The sequence below is a fragment of the Drosophila takahashii genome, chromosome 2R (assembly GCF_030179915.1).
Source record: "Drosophila takahashii strain IR98-3 E-12201 chromosome 2R, DtakHiC1v2, whole genome shotgun sequence".
In the NCBI taxonomy this organism is placed as follows: Eukaryota; Metazoa; Arthropoda; class Insecta; order Diptera; family Drosophilidae; genus Drosophila; species Drosophila takahashii.
The window spans coordinates 31,792,694-31,812,365 of NC_091679.1; the positions used below are offsets into that span (position 1 = coordinate 31,792,694).

The 19,672-nt window shown below is 49.0% G+C and overlaps 6 protein-coding genes across 6 annotated transcripts; 4 read left to right on the top strand and 2 right to left on the bottom strand.

Moving 5' to 3' along the window:
* Positions 1-1,591: 1,591 nt before the first annotated feature.
* On the top strand, positions 1,592-3,737 carry Mal-A2 (Maltase A2). The gene is made up of 3 exons (XM_017149233.3): positions 1,592-3,353; positions 3,418-3,546; positions 3,606-3,737. Exons 1-3 carry the CDS (start codon positions 1,852-1,854, stop codon positions 3,676-3,678), a joined length of 1,704 nt encoding a protein of 567 aa, XP_017004722.3. The 5' UTR covers positions 1,592-1,851; the 3' UTR covers positions 3,679-3,737.
* Positions 3,738-4,088: 351 nt separating this feature from the next.
* Mal-A3 (Maltase A3) lies at positions 4,089-6,069 on the bottom strand. The gene is made up of 4 exons (XM_017149232.3): positions 5,884-6,069; positions 4,461-5,826; positions 4,258-4,401; positions 4,089-4,199 (listed from the first exon to the last, which is right to left on the bottom strand). Exons 1-4 carry the CDS (start codon positions 6,029-6,031, stop codon positions 4,133-4,135), a joined length of 1,725 nt encoding a protein of 574 aa, XP_017004721.1. The 5' UTR covers positions 6,032-6,069; the 3' UTR covers positions 4,089-4,132.
* Positions 6,070-7,371: 1,302 nt separating this feature from the next.
* Positions 7,372-9,410, top strand: Mal-A4 (Maltase A4). The gene is made up of 5 exons (XM_017149230.3): positions 7,372-8,186; positions 8,247-8,303; positions 8,359-8,557; positions 8,643-9,094; positions 9,153-9,410. The coding sequence occupies exons 1-5, from the start codon at positions 7,372-7,374 to the stop codon at positions 9,370-9,372; spliced, it is 1,743 nt and encodes a 580-aa protein (XP_017004719.2). The 3' UTR covers positions 9,373-9,410.
* A 1,001-nt stretch (positions 9,411-10,411) lies between these two features.
* On the top strand, positions 10,412-13,093 carry Mal-A5 (Maltase A5). The gene is made up of 6 exons (XM_017149226.3): positions 10,412-10,695; positions 10,757-11,217; positions 11,274-11,726; positions 12,147-12,601; positions 12,656-12,799; positions 12,861-13,093. The coding sequence occupies exons 1-6, from the start codon at positions 10,485-10,487 to the stop codon at positions 13,027-13,029; spliced, it is 1,893 nt and encodes a 630-aa protein (XP_017004715.2). The 5' UTR covers positions 10,412-10,484; the 3' UTR covers positions 13,030-13,093.
* An 84-nt stretch (positions 13,094-13,177) lies between these two features.
* Mal-A6 (Maltase A6) lies at positions 13,178-15,182 on the top strand. The gene is made up of 3 exons (XM_017149229.3): positions 13,178-14,326; positions 14,392-14,987; positions 15,064-15,182. Exons 1-3 carry the CDS (start codon positions 13,178-13,180, stop codon positions 15,128-15,130), a joined length of 1,812 nt encoding a protein of 603 aa, XP_017004718.2. The 3' UTR covers positions 15,131-15,182.
* A 2,145-nt stretch (positions 15,183-17,327) lies between these two features.
* On the bottom strand, positions 17,328-19,466 carry Mal-A7 (Maltase A7). The gene is made up of 3 exons (XM_017149227.3): positions 17,896-19,466; positions 17,625-17,768; positions 17,328-17,548 (listed from the first exon to the last, which is right to left on the bottom strand). Exons 1-3 carry the CDS (start codon positions 19,464-19,466, stop codon positions 17,458-17,460), a joined length of 1,806 nt encoding a protein of 601 aa, XP_017004716.3. The 3' UTR covers positions 17,328-17,457.
* Positions 19,467-19,672: the final 206 nt, after the last annotated feature.

Genomic DNA, 19,672 nt, shown 5'->3' on the forward strand with positions numbered 1-19,672 from the left:
AATATTTTATTTTAAAGTTTAAATAGGTTTGTTTTGATCATTTTGTTTTAATGGATAATTTATCCCCTATACCAATCTAAATTATTTGTATAATTTAAGTTTCGAGTATCAATCACTCTTTTCATTTTCCCATTTTACATATAGGGTGTTCGATTGCGTTGCAAACTTTGTAAAGTGTAAAAGTGTATATCAATTCCAACAACAATTTCTATACAAAATAGTTTTAAAGGCCTACTTTTGAAAATTTTTTTGTATAGAAATTGTTGTTGGAACTGCCTTACACTTTTACACTTTACAACGTTTGCAACGCAATTGAACACCCTAAATATATTTCAGTTATACGTTTTTTCTCGCAGTCCCGATCAATTGATTTTAAATGGAAGCCTGAAAAGTCTATCCAACCATATATTTATCAACTACAACGATTTGAAATAACTAATCGCAGCACGGCGTTTGGGCTCGCTTGTTGATTTATCACCTCCTGGGATGATGCCGGATGTGGGAAAGAAAAAGAAGTGTAAGCACACGTGCAAATCCAAATGGCAAGAGCGCATTTTAATTGAATTAAAACCGCTTCGAGTGGATTGCCCCGGGTGGCTTAATGAGTAAGTGTACTTGTACAAACATGCCATGAAAATACAAGAATATTCCCTCCGGTTCCGGTTGGAAAGGATTCAAGGATGCAATATGTAGTACATACAAATTAGGTTTACGCCAGTAGTGTATTTTGTTAAAAAACATATTGGATATTTGGCTGTTTGAATAATTATGTTCCGTTCATATCTTATTTGAAACTAAAATATGTTATTATGTGAGTTTTACATAATCTTGAATTAAGCAATTTTAGACCCCATCCCCATTAAAAGGAATCCTTTATACGCCACTGGTTCACATCCTCTTTGGGCAATTAGCATTCGTTTTGGCTTTAGTTTGAGTAGGGATGCGGAAAAGGTTACTAATTACATGGCTGCGTTATTCAAAAAGTGCACATTGTGGTTAGCAAACTAATTTAGCTAACGGCGGATGTACCTACAAGTAAAACAAATTAAATATGGAATAGAGAGCTGACATTCTGCAATGAACGGAAACAAGGATGAGCGTCATAATTAGTTCATGAGCGTTTAATGGAAACATGGCTTTCAACATAATTACAAGAAGTCCGCATCCTTTAATCGATAATCTTAAAATAAAGATAATTTCAGAGCATTATTAAAATCAATAATTAACAATTATTTTTTTAATTTTTTGTAATAATCGAAAAATAAAAACCATTGCGGACTTGTAAACAACAATGGGTAACAAAAATATTTTTGGTCCCTCCTTAAAGTTTAACTAACTAATAAGTCAATCAAGTTTTTGGCTCTTGTCCATATTGAGTGAAATGGATCGATTTTGTATAGCACATCAATCATTAGTGCTAAAATAGTGAGTAGTTATTTTTCATCATGAAAATTCTTGATAAAATTAAATTTCAAAATATTTTAAAATGTTCATGTTTGCGTTATATATGTTCTACTGTACATTTTTATATGGGCAGACATTAATGAAAGGTTTTGATCCAGTTTTGCGAATCTGTGGCCACCCATCGATTCATTCTTTTTCCAATCGTATTTATTTTTATTGCATTTTTACGACATTTCGCGCTTTAGTGGTATATCCAATAAAAAGAAACGAGATGGAGAGAGCGGGAAAAAGCCCAGTCCGCGGTTATTTAATCTAGAAAATATGCGATAAAACACTGACAGATTACCAGTTGGTCGGCGCAATTGCGGCCTTATCGCCTCCCCAATCGCTACATGGCCGGCAATTGTTATTAGCAAATTGAGTTTGGCCCACTCAAACGCTATCGAAATGCCACAGTGGGCACATCTCGGCCTGGCGGCTCTCCTCCTCGTCAGCTGCACCCAAGTGGGTGGTGCGGACATCGATTGGTGGGAGAACGCCTCGCTCTACCAGATATATCCGCGCTCCTTCCAGGACAGCGATGGCGATGGCATCGGGGACCTGCAGGGCATTACTTCGCGACTGGGCTATCTCAAGGAAATCGGCATCACGGCCACCTGGCTGTCGCCCATTTTCACCTCGCCGATGTCGGACTTTGGTTACGACATCTCCAACTTCTACGACATCGATCCGATTTTCGGCACTCTCGCGGACTTCGATGCCCTGATAGTGGAGGCCAAGTCGCTGGGCGTTAAGATCATCCTGGACTTTGTACCCAACCACTCGAGCGACGAGAACGAGTGGTTCCAGAAGTCGGTTAACCGCGAGGAGGGTTACGACGACTTCTACGTGTGGGACGATGGAAAGCTAAACGAGGAGACCGGCGAGCGGGATCCGCCCTCCAACTGGGTGAGCGTGTTCAGTGGACCCATGTGGACGTGGAACGAGAAGCGCCAGCAGTACTTCCTCCACCAGTTCCAGGTGAAGCAGCCGGATCTGAATTTCACCAATCCCATGGTGAGGGAGCACATGCTGGACGTCCTCAAGTTTTGGCTAGATCGTGGAGTGGACGGATTCAGGATCGACGCTGTGCCCCACATCTACGAGTACCGCAATGCGGACGGCTCCTATCCGGATGAGCCGGTCAGTGGGTGGGGCAGCGACCCCAATGCCTACGACTACCACGACCACATCTACACCAAGGATCAGCCAGCCACGGTGGACTTAATGTACGAGTGGCGTGCCTATTTGGACAGCTATCGGGCTACGAATGGTGGTGACTCGAGGGTTCTGCTGGCCGAGGCCTACTCCTCCGTGGAGACACTGAGTGCCTACTTCGGCAACAGCAGCCATCAGGGCACCCAGCTGCCCATGAACTTCCAGCTGATGTATCTCAGTGGGTACTCCACGGCCAGGGATGTGGTGGGATCGATCGACTACTGGATGAACACCATGTGGACGGAGCACCAGACGGCCAACTGGGTGGTGGGGAATCACGACACCAACCGCGTGGCCGATCGCATGGGAGCCCACAAGGTGGATCTGCTGAATGTCATCGTGAATGCGTTGCCAGGTGCCTCAGTAACCTACTACGGCGAGGAGATTGGCATGTCCAACGTGGATGTGGAGTGCACGAGCGACTCTTGCGAGGATCGTGATGGCGAGCGAACGCCGATGCAGTGGACAGGTGGAAAGAATGCCGACTTCTCGGAAGGGGAGAGCACCTGGCTGCCCCTCAGTTCCGATTACCAGAGGTACAATGTGCAGACGGAGCGCGGCGTCTCGAGGTCCTCTTTAAATGTCTTTAAAGGACTTCAGGCACTGAAGAGCAGTGCCGCCTTTCTGGCTTTCAAGGAGGAGGGAGGATTCTCCTACGAGGCGGTGACGGAACAGGTCCTACAAATTATACGGTAGGTAAATCAAGTTCTATCCTCAGATACAGGATAAAGCCCCCGAATTTAATTATTATTCCAGGACCAACAAGTACAGCGAGGAGTATCGAATCTTGGTCAACATGGGCAACGGTATGGAGATCATCGATGGACTGGCCGCCAAAACCTACGAGTATGTGCTGGTCACCGCGTACTCCAACCATTATGTGGGGTAAGCTTTCGAAACCTATCGATGCAAAGAATTTCTAACTAATTCGAGTGAATCCACAGGCAAAAAGTAGACCTCTCGCAGCGAATTATCCTCATGCCCTACGAAGCAGTCGTCTTACGCTGGTCGGCGTAACTTAATTCCGATTATTCTGTTATTTGTGAAAAATAAATTACCTGTTTATTTCCTGTTAATCAGTATCGAATGCTATTGGGGTCCCCCATAAAGATAAGCCCCGTTTCTGTCAGCCATTCGACGCATGTGTTCCCAGCCATATATTATGGTGAACTTTGAGTGCCAATTACCTACAAACAGATTGTAACACACCCCACTTGAAGATATAGAACCTGGTATTAGGTTATGCAATCTGTATGGATTAATCTGGGAACAAATGTGATCGATAATAATCACTCGAATTCAATTCTTGCCTAATTGCCCAATAAAATTAATGACCATTATTCAAAACCTTCGGTGGGGTTCCTAATCAGTGTGGGTCTATCGCAACGATAAGCCCTCTGTTGAGTAATTCTACCCCCATGAGGAAGTTGTGCGTTTTGATTATTCTTTATTAGCGGCCTCTTAAACTAGTTTAGACTGTGCTCAGCACGACGGCCTCCTTGGGCATCAGCAGCACAGAGTTGGCAAAGGTAAGATCGCTGAAAAGAAGGGGATTTTGAGATATTGTTTTATAGTCTTAGGCAAAGCTTTACTCACTTCTTGCGACGCGAGCTCTTATCGTTCACCACCACGTATTGCAGTTGAGTGGAGATGGAGGTGAAGACGGAGTCCAGGTTGATCGACTCGACATCATCGTTGATGTTGATGACGGTGATGTAGGACTTCTGGCCGGCCAGGGAGCTGTAGATAAAATAATCGATATAGTTACGGAATACAAGATAATACAGGCTACTCCCTACCGCTTGAAGGCCAGCACATTGGGACCTATGGCCGAAACCGAGACATCGCCCTGCTTCAAAGTGGGCTCATCTCGCAGGGCACGCAGCTGCTTGTAGACATTCAGGTGGCTCAGGGCGATTCCACGCTCCTTCTTCACATTCACCTGCTTGTAGTCACTGGCCACCGGCAGCCAGGTGACGGAGGCGTTGGAGAATCCGGCGTTCACCTCGTCGCTCCACTGGAAGGGAGTGCGGACGGGGTCACGGGTGAGGCGCTCGAACTCCTGCTCGTTGGACTGGCAGGCCTGCGGATCCACGGTGTCCTCCCAGCTGATCCAGACGTCGGTCATGCCGGTCTCCTCACCCTGGTAGGTCACACTCACGCCGGGCAGGCCCATCACGATCATGTTGCAGGCGTCGATGCGGTCCGAGCCCAGGCGGGAGCCAATGCGACTCTGGTCGTGGTTGCCGAACACCCAGTTGGCCACCTGGCCCTCGGGCATGTTGTCCAGCCAGTTGTGGATCAGCTCCGAGTAGTGGTAGGCGTCGGAGCTGTAGCCGATCTTGGCCAGCAGCTCGAAGTTGAAGGGGATCTGGGAGCCCAGGTGGGTGCCGTTGCCGTAGTACTGCATCAGAACCTCCAGCGGGGAGTAGGCCTCGGTGAGCAGGACGCGGTCATCGCCGCCCAGCTCGGCGTCGATCTCCTCGATCACATCGCGGAACTCGTAGACCAGTTCCAGGGTCTCCGGCTGATCGGTGGTGTAGATGTGCTGCAGGTAGGTATAGTCCTCGGGATCGTTCACATCCAGGTTGCGGGGCTCATCGGGCCAGTTGCCATCGGAATCCGCGGGAATCTCGAAAACATGAGGCACTGCATCGATACGGAAGCCATAGGCTCCCTTGCGCAGCCAGAAGCGCAGGACGTCCTTCATGGCCTCCACCACCTTGGGGTTGCGGTAGTTGAGATCCGGCTGCTTGGCGTGGAACTGATGGAGGTAGTAGGCCTGTCGCTGCTCGTTCCACGTCCACATGGAGCCGCGGAAGACGGAGAGCCAGTTGTTGGGCGCCTGGCGAATGCCGTTGACCACCTTGCCGGTGTGCCACACGTAGAAGTCCTTGTACTCCTCCTCGCCGGCGGCCGATCGGATGAACCAGTCGCACTCGTCGCTCGTGTGATTGGGCACAAAGTCCAGGATTATCTTGATGTCCAGCTCCTTGGCGCGTGCCAACAGCGCCTCGAAATCTTCCATGGTTCCGAAGAGGGGATCGATGTTCTTGAGATCGGCCACATCGTAGCCAAAGTCAGCCATGGGCGAGGTGAAAATGGGGGACAGCCAGGTGGCAGTGATGCCGATTTCTTTCAGGTAAGGCAGCTGTTGCGTAATACCTGGTAATCATGTCATATTAAAACCTTTTTTAAACTGATTGCTCAATAAAAACTCACCAACGAGATCGCCCACACCATCGCCATCGCTATCCTTGAAAGATCTGGGGTAGATCTGGTAGAACTGGCCCGTCTTCCACCAGCCAACTTCCGCCAGCGAGGGCAGCACCAAAGCCAAAAGGCAGGAGAGCACCAGCAACTTGAACATGGCTCCCACTAAATCGATCGATTGCCAATGACCAGCGGGATTAGTTGGTGCCTCTATTTATGCCCACCGCTCCGGTTGATAAGACCGATCGATAAACCCAAAAGCCATATAGCACATAACTATTTGTGATTAGCTTCGTGGGGCTGGCAGATTTACAATCCAAATGGGTTCTCATGATAGGGGGTTGTGGAATTTATTGGAGTCCACTTTGCTGTTGTTTCGGCCTGGCTTACGCCTGAAGATCATGAGACAGATTAGCAGGCAAATGAATACCAACTGCATACGGTCGTATCTTATCGCCCAATTGGGTTCTTGTATTTCGCAGGGGGGGAGTAATTTATTAGCTCACTTCTATGGGGCTTTTGGGCCAATAAAAGTGGGAGATTCGGGGGTTCAAGGCTGTGATAACGTATTGATATGATTCAATAACTGAAACTGTATGAGTGTAGGTCATCAGTGGACAACAGCTGATTTCTATTCTTTGCGGGTTTCGTAAATTAAATTGGAGTTGTTTTGGCTTAGTTCGCTAGATACAAAAACATTCCACTCATTTTAAAATGTTATGACAGACATGAACTTTTATGATATGAAACGGATATCCATTTTAAATTATAATTATTTAAGATCAATTTTAATTTGATATGCGGCCAGGTAATTTTGAACTGGTCGAAAAGGGTATTTCATGTTAAACGATATAGGTTTTGCATGTCATATCGATTTTATGGTAACATGTTTTTTTTTTTGTGTGTACATAACACTGTGCTGAAATTTGAGGTACAAATTAAAATTTAAACATAAGAGCCAAAATGTGGAATCTGAAAGTATACAGTAATCGAATCCATCGTACTTCTGGGTTTAAAACATATTAATTATTAAAAATTGCATTTGAATGTCCTGAAACAATTTCGATAGAAGTACATAAAAGATCAATAGTTAAGCTTGGCCATATTTTTGAACAACTTTTTAAGCAAAAACACAAAAATATCCTCCCATAATCTTTGTTTAGGGAACATGTTCGAAGTCAGACTCGAAATTTAAAGATATCATAGGCATGAACATTTTATTTATCAGATCGTAAACATTATACGTCATAAATTCATTCCTCATTATGCTCTAATTAAGATTTAATCACTTCGATCATCTCTCCCTATCAAGAACCAAATCACGTCTTCGAACTTGAACAACATCAATATCTCCGATTTTTGGAGCCAAAGGTCTCATCATATATTTTCCCCGGGTGGTCGTACGGCTTTTCGCGCCACCGAGTCAGATACGATAAGACCCGTAGATTATCGCCGTATATAAGAAACCGATTGCAATCGTACCGCTTACAGTTAGCAATGGCCACTTGGACTAGCCTGTTCTTGCTGTTGGGCCTTGGCCTTCTGGCCGTCGATGCGGCGACGGGACCCTGGTGGAAAACGGGTTCCTTCTATCAGATCTACCCCAGATCCTTCAAAGACACCGACGGCGATGGAATCGGAGACTTGAACGGAGTGACCGAGAAGCTGGAGTACCTGAAGGAGATCGGCGTGACCGCCACCTGGCTGTCGCCCTTCCTCAAGTCGCCGATGGCCGACTTTGGCTACGATATTTCCGACTTCAAGGCGGTCGATCCCCTCTTCGGAACGATGGAGGACTTCGAGGAGATGGTCAGGCGATCCAAGGAGCTGGGCGTGAAGATCATCCTCGATTTTGTGCCCAATCACTCGAGCGATGAATGCGACTGGTTTGTGCGATCGGCCGCCGGTGAGGCGGAGTACAAGGACTACTACATCTGGCACCCGGGATTCCTCAACGAGGACGGCACCCGTCGGCCGCCCACCAACTGGGTGAGCGTGTTCCGCGGCAGCGCCTGGGAGTGGCACGAGGGTCGCCAGGAGTACTACCTCCACCAGTTCCACAAGAAGCAGCCGGACTTCAACTTCCGCAATCCCGTGGTGCGCGAGGAGATGAACAACGTGCTGCGTTTCTGGCTGGAGAAAGGTGTCGATGGGTTCCGAGTGGATGCCATTTACCACGCCTTCGAGATCGAGGCCGACGAGAATGGCAACTATCCCGATGAGCCCCGCAACGACTGGACCGACGACCCAGATGAGTACGGCTACACCCACAAGATCTACACCGTGGACCAGCCGGAGACCCCGCACTTGGTGTAAGTTTAACAGGCCAGGGATAATTCCATAAATGCCTATTAAATATTCTTATTTAACAGCTACGAATGGCGTCAGATCCTCGAGCAGTTCCAGTCCGACAACGGCGGCGATGAGCGGTAAGTTAGTTTATTGGCGAAAAAATCATTAAAATCATAATTGTGAATTATTCAGCATTTTAATGGTGGAGACCTGGTCGCCCATCGAGATCGTAATGGATTATTACGGCAATGCGACCGCCGACGGAGCCCAGATACCGTTCAACTTCCAGCTGATAAGCAATCTGCACTACGATTCCGATGCCTATCACTACGAGTACTTGATTAACAACTGGCTTAATCTGATGCCAGAGGGCAAGAGCGCCAACTGGGTGGTAAGTTAATCGTTGGTAATGGGCAGAAAATGGATTATAATGTTTTACAAGAGCAACAAAGTAACGTATACCTATTTTTTCACAGATTGGCAACCACGACAAGAACCGTGTGGGCTCCCGCTTCGGAGCCGATCGGGTTGACCTCTTCAACATCCTGCTGCTGACCCTGCCCGGCTGCAGCATCACCTACCAGGGCGAGGAACTGGGCATGCTCGACGGCTACGTCTCCTGGGAGGACACCGTGGACCCGCAGGCCTGCAATGGCTACGAGTCCAACTACATGGACAACTCTCGGGATCCGGCTCGCACTCCGATGCACTGGTCGGATGAAACGATGGCCGGATTCACGAGCGGCAAGAGCACCTGGCTGCCGGTTTCCCTGGACTATCGCCAAAGGAACGTGAAGACCGAGCGCGGAGTGTCCCTGAGCCACCTGAACGTGTTCAAGCGCCTGCAACAGCTGCGCCAGGAGCCCACCATCGAGGAGGGATCCGCCGAGGTCAAGGCCGTTAGCAACTACGTTCTGGCTGTTAAGCGGTGAGTTTATTATATTTATATGAGGCTTTACATTTTATTTATCTATCTTTCTCTGCAGCCATTTGAGCGGCGACTACGTCTACATCTCGCTGTTCAACATTTTCGACTCCATCGAGAACGTCAATCTATCTACTGTCTTTGGCAGCCTGCCCGCCAACTTCCAGTACGCCCTGGTCACCGAAAAGTCCATCAAGAAGGTCGGGGATCAGGTGGCCGCCAGCAGTGTCACCCTCATGCCCCACGAGGCCATTGTGCTTCGCTCCACCACAACCGTTTAGTTTATTACCCTCATGGCGAATTAAACAATTGAAAAGCATTATTACTCACTTTTTATAACTTTGAACTGATTTTCGTCAGCACTGTCAAATATGCCATTAGCTCGGCTTATCAGTACAACTGTACAGGAATGTCCATTTGGAAACCTTCGAGCTCTTGTGGGCAATATATTTTAATTCCCTGGTGAATAACCAAGCCACGAAGCGACAAAATATTCAAAGTTTTAATATTGAATCGCATTATAAAGGAGATTAAAATTCCAGATAGACCTCTAAGAAAAGAATATATTTCGGGGCCCTGTTTACTAAAAAAAAAAGACGGCAAAACCCATTTCTTGGAATAACCGCAAAATGCGTTAATTTTTCTAGGTGTTTATCAATATTCCTTATAATAGGTACAACAAAAAATTAAATAAAAGTTTTAGATCTCCTAAATATAAATAATTCACGTGTGCACCTTTTCTCTAATTTGCTCTTCAGGTTTTAGAGCTCTTTTATATATTGGAAAACATTTTAGCAGCGCAATTGTTTATTGATTCTGTGTATGCTAAATGCAGTCATTAATCCCGTGCGTTAATGTTTCTCTCTGCTCGTAGTCAGTACCCCTTCCCCTGAAATCGCCCACCGCAAATAACTGTCAACTCTGAGCGATGCGCTTATTCCATATTCTCCCAAGATCTTTTTTCGTTCTCATTTTTCTCCCGATTCTCTGCGCAGTTTATAAATAAAATCTATGCGTATTGTACATGGGTGTAGAGAATAGTATATAATATAATATATCGATTAAAAATGCACCAAAGTGTTGTTTGAATTTCAAAAGTGGTTCTAAAGAAAATTTGTTATAACTATGTTATTAGTGTAAACTGCGATAAGCCATCATAGTTACCAACAATATGTAAATATTTAAACTTAAACCCAATAAATACAATAAACAAGATCCTTTCAAAAATATTTATCACTAAGCCCCTGCTTTTTTCTCCCCCACTCAGTGAAATTTATATAAGGAAGGGCCTCACATAATCCATTTTTGCATTCGGTCGCCAGTCGCATTTGTTTGCTTGCTGAAAGCAGAGCTGTGTTGCTCAGACCGGTAAACTGCAAAATAGGCAGTCGAAATGATTAAACACCGCCTGGGGGCATTGCTCGTGGTACTGCTCCAAGTTCTCTGCTTAACACGGGGCCAACCTTTACCGCACTACCATGCGGATTTCGTGGACATCGAAGATCAGCCCGCAGATCTCAAGTGGTGGCAGACGGGCGCCTTCTACCAGATATATCCAAGGTCATTTAAAGACAGCGACGGCGATGGCGTAGGTGATCTAAATGGTAAACAGATTTGATATATATGTGGGTGTAGATATTTACTTATTTCGAATCTACGTATCAGGCATCGCGGAGCAACTGCCCTACCTCAAGGAGCTGGGCATCACGGCCACTTGGCTGTCGCCAATCTTCACCTCACCGATGGCAGATTTCGGCTACGACATAGCCAACTTCACTGAGATAGCGCCTATTTTCGGAACCATGGCGGACTTTGAACACCTGCTGGCGGAGGCCAAGAGACTGGACATCAAGATCATCCTGGACTTTGTGCCCAACCACTCGAGTGACGAGTGCGAGTGGTTCCGTCAGTCGGCGGAGCGTCATCCGGACTTCGCAGACTTCTACGTTTGGCATCCTGGTAGAGTGGAGAACGGCACCCGTCGACCGCCCTCCAATTGGATCAGCGTCTTCCGCGGAAGTGCTTGGGAATGGCACGAAGGTCGTCAGGAGTACTATCTGCACCAGTTCGTGAAGAAGCAGCCAGACTTGAACTATCGCAATCCAAAAGTTCGAGAGACCATGAATGTGAGTTAATCCTAACAGAACTTTCAGCAGTGTAAAACCTTCTTTCTTTTCCCCAGAACGTTCTGAGATTTTGGCTTGAAAAGGGCGTCGCTGGCTTTCGTATTGATGCGGTTCCCCATGTCTTTGAGATAGCGCCGGATGCTCAGAATCAGTACCGCGACGAGCCGCGAAACGATTGGGACAACGACCCCGAGGACTACGGCTATCTGCAGCACATCTACACCAAGGACCAGCCGGAGACCATTGACCTGGTCTACTCGTGGCGCGCGGTGCTCGACTCTTTCCAGCGGGAGCACGGCGGCGAGGATCGCATCTTAATGGCCGAGACCTATTCACCCATCGAGATCGTGATGCAGTACTACGGCAATGCGACGGCGGAGGGCGCTCAGCTGCCGTTCAACTTTCTGCTGATAAGCGACCTGTCCAACTCGTCGAATGCCCATGACTATGAGCAAACGGGTCTCAAGTGGCTGCAGCACATGCCCCAGGGTCGCACAGCCAACTGGGTGGTAGGTTTATCTAGTTTATATTAGAGCATTGAATGAATTCATTCAATGAATTAATTAGATTTTTGAGTTTAATAGTTGAATTAATTGAATGAATTTGACAATTCGACAATTTCTTTTCAAGAAGAAAGGGCCATAATTTTGTGGCTAAATCTGCCTGATTTTTATTTACTATGCAGTTAACATTGATTTTTTTAAAATGTTCCCTGTTTTGTTCTCAGAAGAAAGCACCAAAAATTCTGGCAAACTCAACAAATTTATAAAAATTTTGAAATGAATTAGAAAAACATTCAATTTATTTCACATAAAATCGAATTAAAAAATCAGAAATTTAATGCATACTACGATAAAACAAACATTGAATAATTCACGCAGGACTCTAGTTTACAATCCCTACCAAAACTAATAAGATTTCTTTACTAGCTGGGCAACCACGACCAACCCCGAGTGGGCTCTCGTTTGGGTCGGGATCGGGTGGACATGCTGAACATGCTCACTGGCACGCTGCCCGGCGCCAGTGTCACCTACCAGGGAGAGGAGCTGGGCATGACCAATGTGTGGATCTCGTGGAAGGACACCGTGGATCCCTCGGCCTGCAACACCAATCCGAGCATCTACGAGCGGTACTCCCGCGATCCTGAGCGCACGCCCTTCCAGTGGACCGACGCCCAGGATGCGGGCTTCAGCAATGCCAGCAAGACCTGGCTGCCCATCGCCCTGGACTACAAGCAGGTCAACGTGGAGCTGGAGCGGCAGAGGCCGCTGAGTCACCTGAACGTCTTCAAGCAGCTCTGGCAGTTGAGGAGGCAATCGCAGACCCTCCAGCGCGGTCAGACCGAAGTAAAGGCCCTCAGCGACGCAGTGCTGGCCGTCAAACGGTGACAAATAGAGCGATTTCAAAATGCCTCGATAATAACAATATATTTCCGCAGCTATCTCGAACGTGACTCGACCTATTTGACCCTGCTGAACATTTACGACGGCGTGGAGACCATCAATCTGCAGCAGAGCTTCCCCGGCTTGCCTCCTCAGCTCACAGTTGTGCTGGTCACAGAGCGATCTCAAGTCAAAGTGGGGTAGGTCATGAAGTCTAGTTTAAATATAAGCCATTTTTTTTAATATATTTTCTTCTCCTAGTGATCTCGTCAACTCCTCATGGGTACAACTGCAGCCCAAGGACTCGCTGATCCTGCAGTCCAGCTCCTCCTATTACAGCTATGCCACCAATGGCGAGACTCGTTTTCTGCCCATTCTGGGCTTTTATCTCTGGCTGGCTCAAGTGGCGCTCTATCTGAGCAATCGATGAGTTCCCACCCCCTGGTTTCCAGCAGCTATTTAATAACAATACTCACAATAAACGCAGTCAAAGCACTTGAGCACTTATCGGTGGAAAAATCTCTGGGGGAGGCGGTCTATAAAAGCGGGCTCCCAGAAGGCCGTTCAGTCAGTCAGTCATGGCGTGTTTGAATCAGTTAATCATAGCGATACTCCTCCTGGGGGTACAATGCGCCCTTGGGAGAGCGGCAGCAGTGGATCTGGATCTGGATCTTGAGAGGGCCACCACCACCACGGACACCACTAGGGATTGGTGGCAAGTCGCCCAGTTCTATCAGATCTATCCGAGATCCTACAAGGACTCGAATGGCGATGGCATCGGCGACCTGCAGGGCATCATCTCCAAGCTGGACTACCTGAAGGAGATCGGGGTGACGGCCACCTGGCTGTCGCCCATTTACAGCTCGCCCATGGCGGACTTTGGCTACGACATCTCCGACTTCTACGACATTCAGCCTGAGTACGGAACCCTCGCGGACTTCGATGAGCTGATTGTGGAGGCCAACAAGCGGAACATCAAGATCATCCTCGACTTTGTGCCCAATCACTCGAGCGACGAGAACGTTTGGTTCCAGAAGTCGGTGAAGCGGGAGAAGGGCTACGAGGACTACTACATGTGGCACGATGGCTATGTGAATGCCACCACTGGGGAGAGGGAGCCGCCCTCCAACTGGCTGCAGGCCTTCCGCGGAAGCGCCTGGGAGTGGAACGCGGAGCGCCAGCAGTACTACCTCCACCAGTTCGCCGTCAAGCAGCCGGATCTGAACTACCGCAATCCCGCGGTGGTGGCCCAAATGAAGCGGGTGCTCACCTATTGGTTGGACCGCGGAGTGGCTGGCTTCCGCATGGACGCGGTGCCCTGGTGCTTCGAGGTTCTCCCGGACGCCGAAGGTCGCTATCCCGACGAGCCTCTCAGTGGCTACACGGACGACCCGGATGATTCCTCTTACCTGAAACACATCTACACCCAGGATCTGCGGGAAACCGTGGAGATGGTGTTCCAGTGGCGCACCCTGCTCGATGATTACCAGCGGATCCACGGCGGCGACACGCGAGTCATCATGGTGGAGACCTATTCGGGCCTGGACTACGTAATGCAGTTCTACGGCAATCGCACCACCAAGGGCGCTCAGATGCCCTTCAACTTCCAGTTCATCATCGGCGGCAACGGGGACAAGAACAACACGCAGCTCAAGGCGGCGGGATTCGTGAAGATCATCAACAGCTGGTTGACCCAGATGCCCGCCGGTCAGACAGCCAACTGGGTGGTGAGTACTTGGCTTAATGGAGTGCTTATGAGGCAGTTACCTTACCTTAATCACAATCTCTGCAGATGGGCAATCATGACCAGCGGCGGGTGGGCAGTCGGTATGGGGAGAACCGCATCGACTTGATGAACATGCTGCAGATGTTCCTGCCCGGCGTGAGCATCACCTACCAGGGCGAGGAGCTGGGCATGACGGATCTGGACATCAGCTGGGAGGACAGTCGCGATCCGGCGGCCTGCAACTCCAACGCGAATATATACGAGCAGTTTACCCGTGATCCAGCTAGGACTCCCTTCCAGTGGAGCGATGAGGCCAACGCTGGGTTCTCGACCAACGCCACCACCTGGCTGCCCATCAACCCGAACTACGTGACCGTGAATGCCAAGACCGAGAATGCCACGAGTCCCAGTCATCTGAGCCTGTACAAGCAGCTGGTGGAGCTGCGCAAGCTGAAGACCCTGCAGTTGGGCGCCACTCGGTACGCGAGTGTGGGCGACAATGTGGTGGCCATCAGGAGGCATCTGAGTGGGGAAGCCACCTATGTGCTGGTGGCCAATGTCCTGGACACCAGTGTCTCCGCTGTGGATGTGGCCAGTGCCGTCTATGCCACTGGCAGCTACAAGATCAAGCTGCTCAATCCGCAGGCCAAGGCCACAGTTGGGTAAGTTGTCACGGGGATTCTTGAATCGAGTACCCAAGTAACTTTACCTTTACCTTTAACCTCTTACCCTTCACAGCGACAGCGTCACACTCAGCAACTTGTCGTTGGAGCCATACGCAGCCCTGATTTTGGAGTCTGTCTAGAGTTTACATAATCATAAGTTTCTGAAGAACAATACATAAAGTACATCGATAATGTGTCTTGTTGGATGGGCGTAAAAGTCACGGGGGCGAACGACATTGGAAAACTTTTCAATTTTAAGGTCGCGTGCTGGGCCAACTGATTATAAATTATTAAGGAACTTTGTCCTGGCTCGAGAGTCAGCGTGGGCGGGGGAAATTCCATTAGACGTGATTGATAAGACACACAAATCACGCATACGCAATGTTGCTGCCGCGCAAAAACCAGAGGACCACAGAAGGTGTCTCGGAAATGAGTGTGCGTGGGCGTTTTTCGTTTGCGTGTGGGAGTGCTAGTGGGTGTAGTGGGCGTACTTAAGAGCCCTAGAGAAAAGGACCCTGGTTAGCTTTTTAATTTACTCGGAAAAAGTAAAAGTGAAATTATGGCGAAAACGACATAACTGCTATTTTTAGCAGGCACAAGGATAGCTTTAAATCACCTTAAACAGAAGTGCACCATCATCATCCTCAGCGGCAAGGACCACAGTTCATCAGCGACAATTGTTCTGTCATCGGCGGGCTCTTTGCGGCATTAGCTGCCAACCTGTGGCCCCAAAAACGTCAACAGACCCCCGAAACATCAGCTACGTGAGCCCCATGCAAATGGCCAGGGACCTCCAACCCGTTATGAGCCGTGTTTGCGGTGCAATTAATGAGCGGCCAGTGATTAAATGAACTTTCAGGCCTCACCTGGCTAGTTGGCCAGTTGGCACGTGCCAAATCAGAAGCCACGGGAACGCAGCTCGTTACGAACTCGGAATCAAACTCAAATATTACCCTCGCATTATTAATATGCAAACGCCGTCGGAGCCTCGGATACGTTAACAAAATGTGCAAGGATGCTGAGCTCGCTTCCGGCTTTTTGGGCCACGAGTCCTTGCAGATTACAGCGAGCTTAATGCGTTTTAAAAGTTTTCCAATCGGAAGGGGAGCAAACTTTTGTCCGACCTGCGTAAATCTGCGAGAATCATGAAAATCATGAAAATCATCTTAAATGTAATCATTTCGTTGCCCTCGTCAAACATTGTGGCTCAGTCTCTTTGGGAAATTAACTTCATTATCCGCCCGAAAATGAAATGCACAAAAGGCAGAATGCTGAACGGCTGAACGGCCACCTGGCAGCTCCGTCTGCGGTTTTCATTTTCAAACACACAATTTCATACAGATTTTTCTTTAACGTTTCTGGTCACGTGCGTAAGGGTGAAGTGGCCCCAGTCTGTGACCTTTTTAATGGGCCGGCGGGTCACGCAGCCATTTACACGATTCCATTTTATTCATTTTTGTGGTCCTGCCGGCAGAGACGGCTAATTTCTCGTCGTCACAGTGAAATCGAACAAATCGAAATCGGCTTATTTAAAGGGGGGAAATAATTTGTAAAGATTTCGGAGGAACCGCTTTTGTGCTTTATGCCTTTAATGCGAAATTCAATCTCATTGTTGTTCCCAAACAAATTGAAAGTAAAATACTCAGGTAATTACCCGACTTCACTGAGCACTAATGGATTTGTTATTTCAGACGGACAAATCAGAGCGACTCGTCCCTACCTTCCTTTTCTAACCCTTTCTAAGATGTGTGTGCTGCCATAAGCCTGAAATCTTTGAAAATTGGGGGGGCGTATACTTGATGCCCGGGTATCGCAACGCGTCTGCCAATTACCATGTGTAAACGCAATTTAATTATTTATAACGCAATTGAAGTTCTCCCTTCAGCTGCCCTCTTTTTTGGGGGGCGAAGGCAAGAGTAAATACTGCGGGGTTGTTTTACGAATTTCCGAGATTGCTAATAAATCTCGCTATGAAAATTGCCCCGGCTATCTGGGGCGAACTCATCGAGCCCCCCTCGACGGTTTCGACTTCAAAGGGTCCTGCGATGCTGGGGGCCCAGTCCCAGGCCGAGCTTCTCCATTTCTGTTTTATAGGCCTAGTCCCCGGTCGTCGTCTGTATTTACATTGTGTAGCACACATTCCTCGGCTCCCCGGCACTCACACAGTGTAAAACACCAAATACTTACCTACTTACCAAGGGGGCCGGGAACTTTTGCTTGACTTTAATTTGTGTGTAAACACTTTAAATGCCGAACGGGAATTAAAAGAGTATGCCGGGCACTTGAGCTTATCTCCCTGGTGGGGGCAGGGGGCGGTTTCAGGATATGTGCGGTGTATCTGGGGTGAAGTGGTTTGTTTGTCTGGTTTTTCACTTATATATTTATTTATGCAAGCCACGGCATATTTGCTTTGAGCCGAAGATAAATACCGATTGAGTGGCCTGAGTCAGTATGTTTCAAGTGCGCCTCATAGGAAATCGAGTCGGGAAGAACTGCTGGTAGTCAATAGCAAGGCCTCGCCGGCCGCCAGACTCAATCCAGTGACCTCGAACAGCGAGCTGAAAAGAGGATGTCCCAGGATGCAATGCACAGAAGTCAGAGGATGGTCAATATTGAAACTGTATTCCCGCTTACCCCTCCGACTTGGCGGACTGCAGGCTGCGGATGAGGAGCGTCAAGTGGGTGGGCAGCGTCTTGTCGAAGTCGTATAAATTCACGGTGACACCCTTGCTGGCAAAGTTGGCCACATAAATTATGGATGCAGAGCCGGCGAGGTAGCTGCAAAGGAAATGGTTGGGCACGTCCTTTAAGGAATTTCTACAGACTCAGGGGAACTTGGTTCCAGGTCACATTGCATAAGTTATCATCTTTAATATACCACCACCACATAATGTAACTAACTCACCGCTTAACCACGAACACGTTTTCACTAATCACTCCGTATTTGGTGGATCCATTTTGCAGCGTCGATGAGGAGTTCCTCAGATGAACCAAAGACTTGTAGATTTTCAGATGGGATCGCTGGGCTGCCTGCTCCGTTTCCACATTCACCGTTTGGTAGTCCGCCGCCAGAGGCAACCAGGTCTTCGATGCACTTGAGAACCCGGCATTGGTGCCACTCGTCCACTGGAAGGGAGTTCGCGAGGGATCGCGGGTGAACTGCTCGTAGGTCTCCGAGTTCGAGTTGCAGGCCGCCGGGTCCTGAGTGTCCTCCCAACTGATCTCGCCATCGGTCATGCCCAGCTCCTCGCCCTGGTAGGTGACACTGGCGCCCGGGAGGACCATGACCAGCATGTTCATGGCATCCGCATTGGCCGCTCCATAGCGACTCGCCGCCCTTCGCTGATCGTGGTTGCCAATCACCCAGTTGGCGGTGCGTCCGGCGGGCAGGTTGTCCAGCCAGTTGTCCACTGCCGTCTTTATGGATCCCGCCGAGAAGCCTTCGCTGGCCAGCACCGTTATCAGGTTGAAGTTGAAGGGCAGGTGGGCACCCGCCACCGAGCGATTGCCGTAGAACTGCATTGTGTAGGCAGGCGGAGCGTAGGTCTCAATCAGGAGAACCCTCGTGTCGCCGCCATGGATGCGCTGGTAGTCGTCCATCACCACACGCCACTGGTAGGCCATGTCAATGGTCTCCTGCCGGTTCTCGATGAGGTCGCTCTTCAGGTAGTTGCGAGCGTCGACGTCATCGGTCAGTCCACTGACCTCCTCGTCGGCATACTGACCATCTGCATCGGGTTCGATCTCGAAGAGCACGGGCACGGCATCGCAACGGAACCCGGCTACTCCGAGGTCCAGCCAGTAGCGAAGTACCCGCTTCATCTGCTCCACGACCAGCGGGTTGCGGTAGTTCAGGTCGGCCTGCTGCACGGCGAACTGGTGGAGGTAGTACTGCTGGCGCACCTCGTTCCACTGCCAGGCGCTTCCCCGGAAGGCCTGTAGCCAGTTGGAGGGGGGTTCCCTCTCCCCAGTGGAGGCATTCACCTTTCCGTCATGCCACACGTAGTAGTCCTCGTAGCCCTTCTCCCGATTCACCGACTTCTGGAACCACTCGTTCTCGTCACTCGAGTGATTGGGCACGAAGTCCAGTATGATCTTCAGGTCCAGCTCCTTCGCTCGCTTGATCAGGGCCCTGAAGTCATCAAGGGTTCCGTACTCCGGTTGAATGTCATAGAAGTCGGAGATATCGTAGCCAAAGTCCACCATGGGCGAGGTGAAAATGGGCGACAGCCAGGCCGCAGTGACCCCTAGGTCTTTCAAGTACTCCAGTTTGCTGGTGATGCCATTCAAATCGCCAATGCCGTCGCCATCGGAGTCCATGAAGGAGCGGGGGTAAATCTGATAGAACTGGGCATTTTGCCACCAGTCCTTTGTGGCCGCAGTTGTGGTTGTGGTTTCACAGGACCTGATTGGCGGCGACAGGATAACCAGGCCACAAGCCAGTAGGCCCAAAAGATCCAACCGTATTCTCAGCATTCTCGTTACTTGATAGCGAGGAGTCGTCGCCGTGACTTTTATACAATAACAGAACCCGGATTAGTCGGGCTTAAATGATAAGCCCACATCGAGTAGTGTTTGCATTTGGCAAAACACTCGAAACGCCACTCCAGCTGGAAATTTTCCAATAACAGTTTCGGAGAAGGCGATGCGTATGCTCCACATTCGATTAGGCGGACTTACCT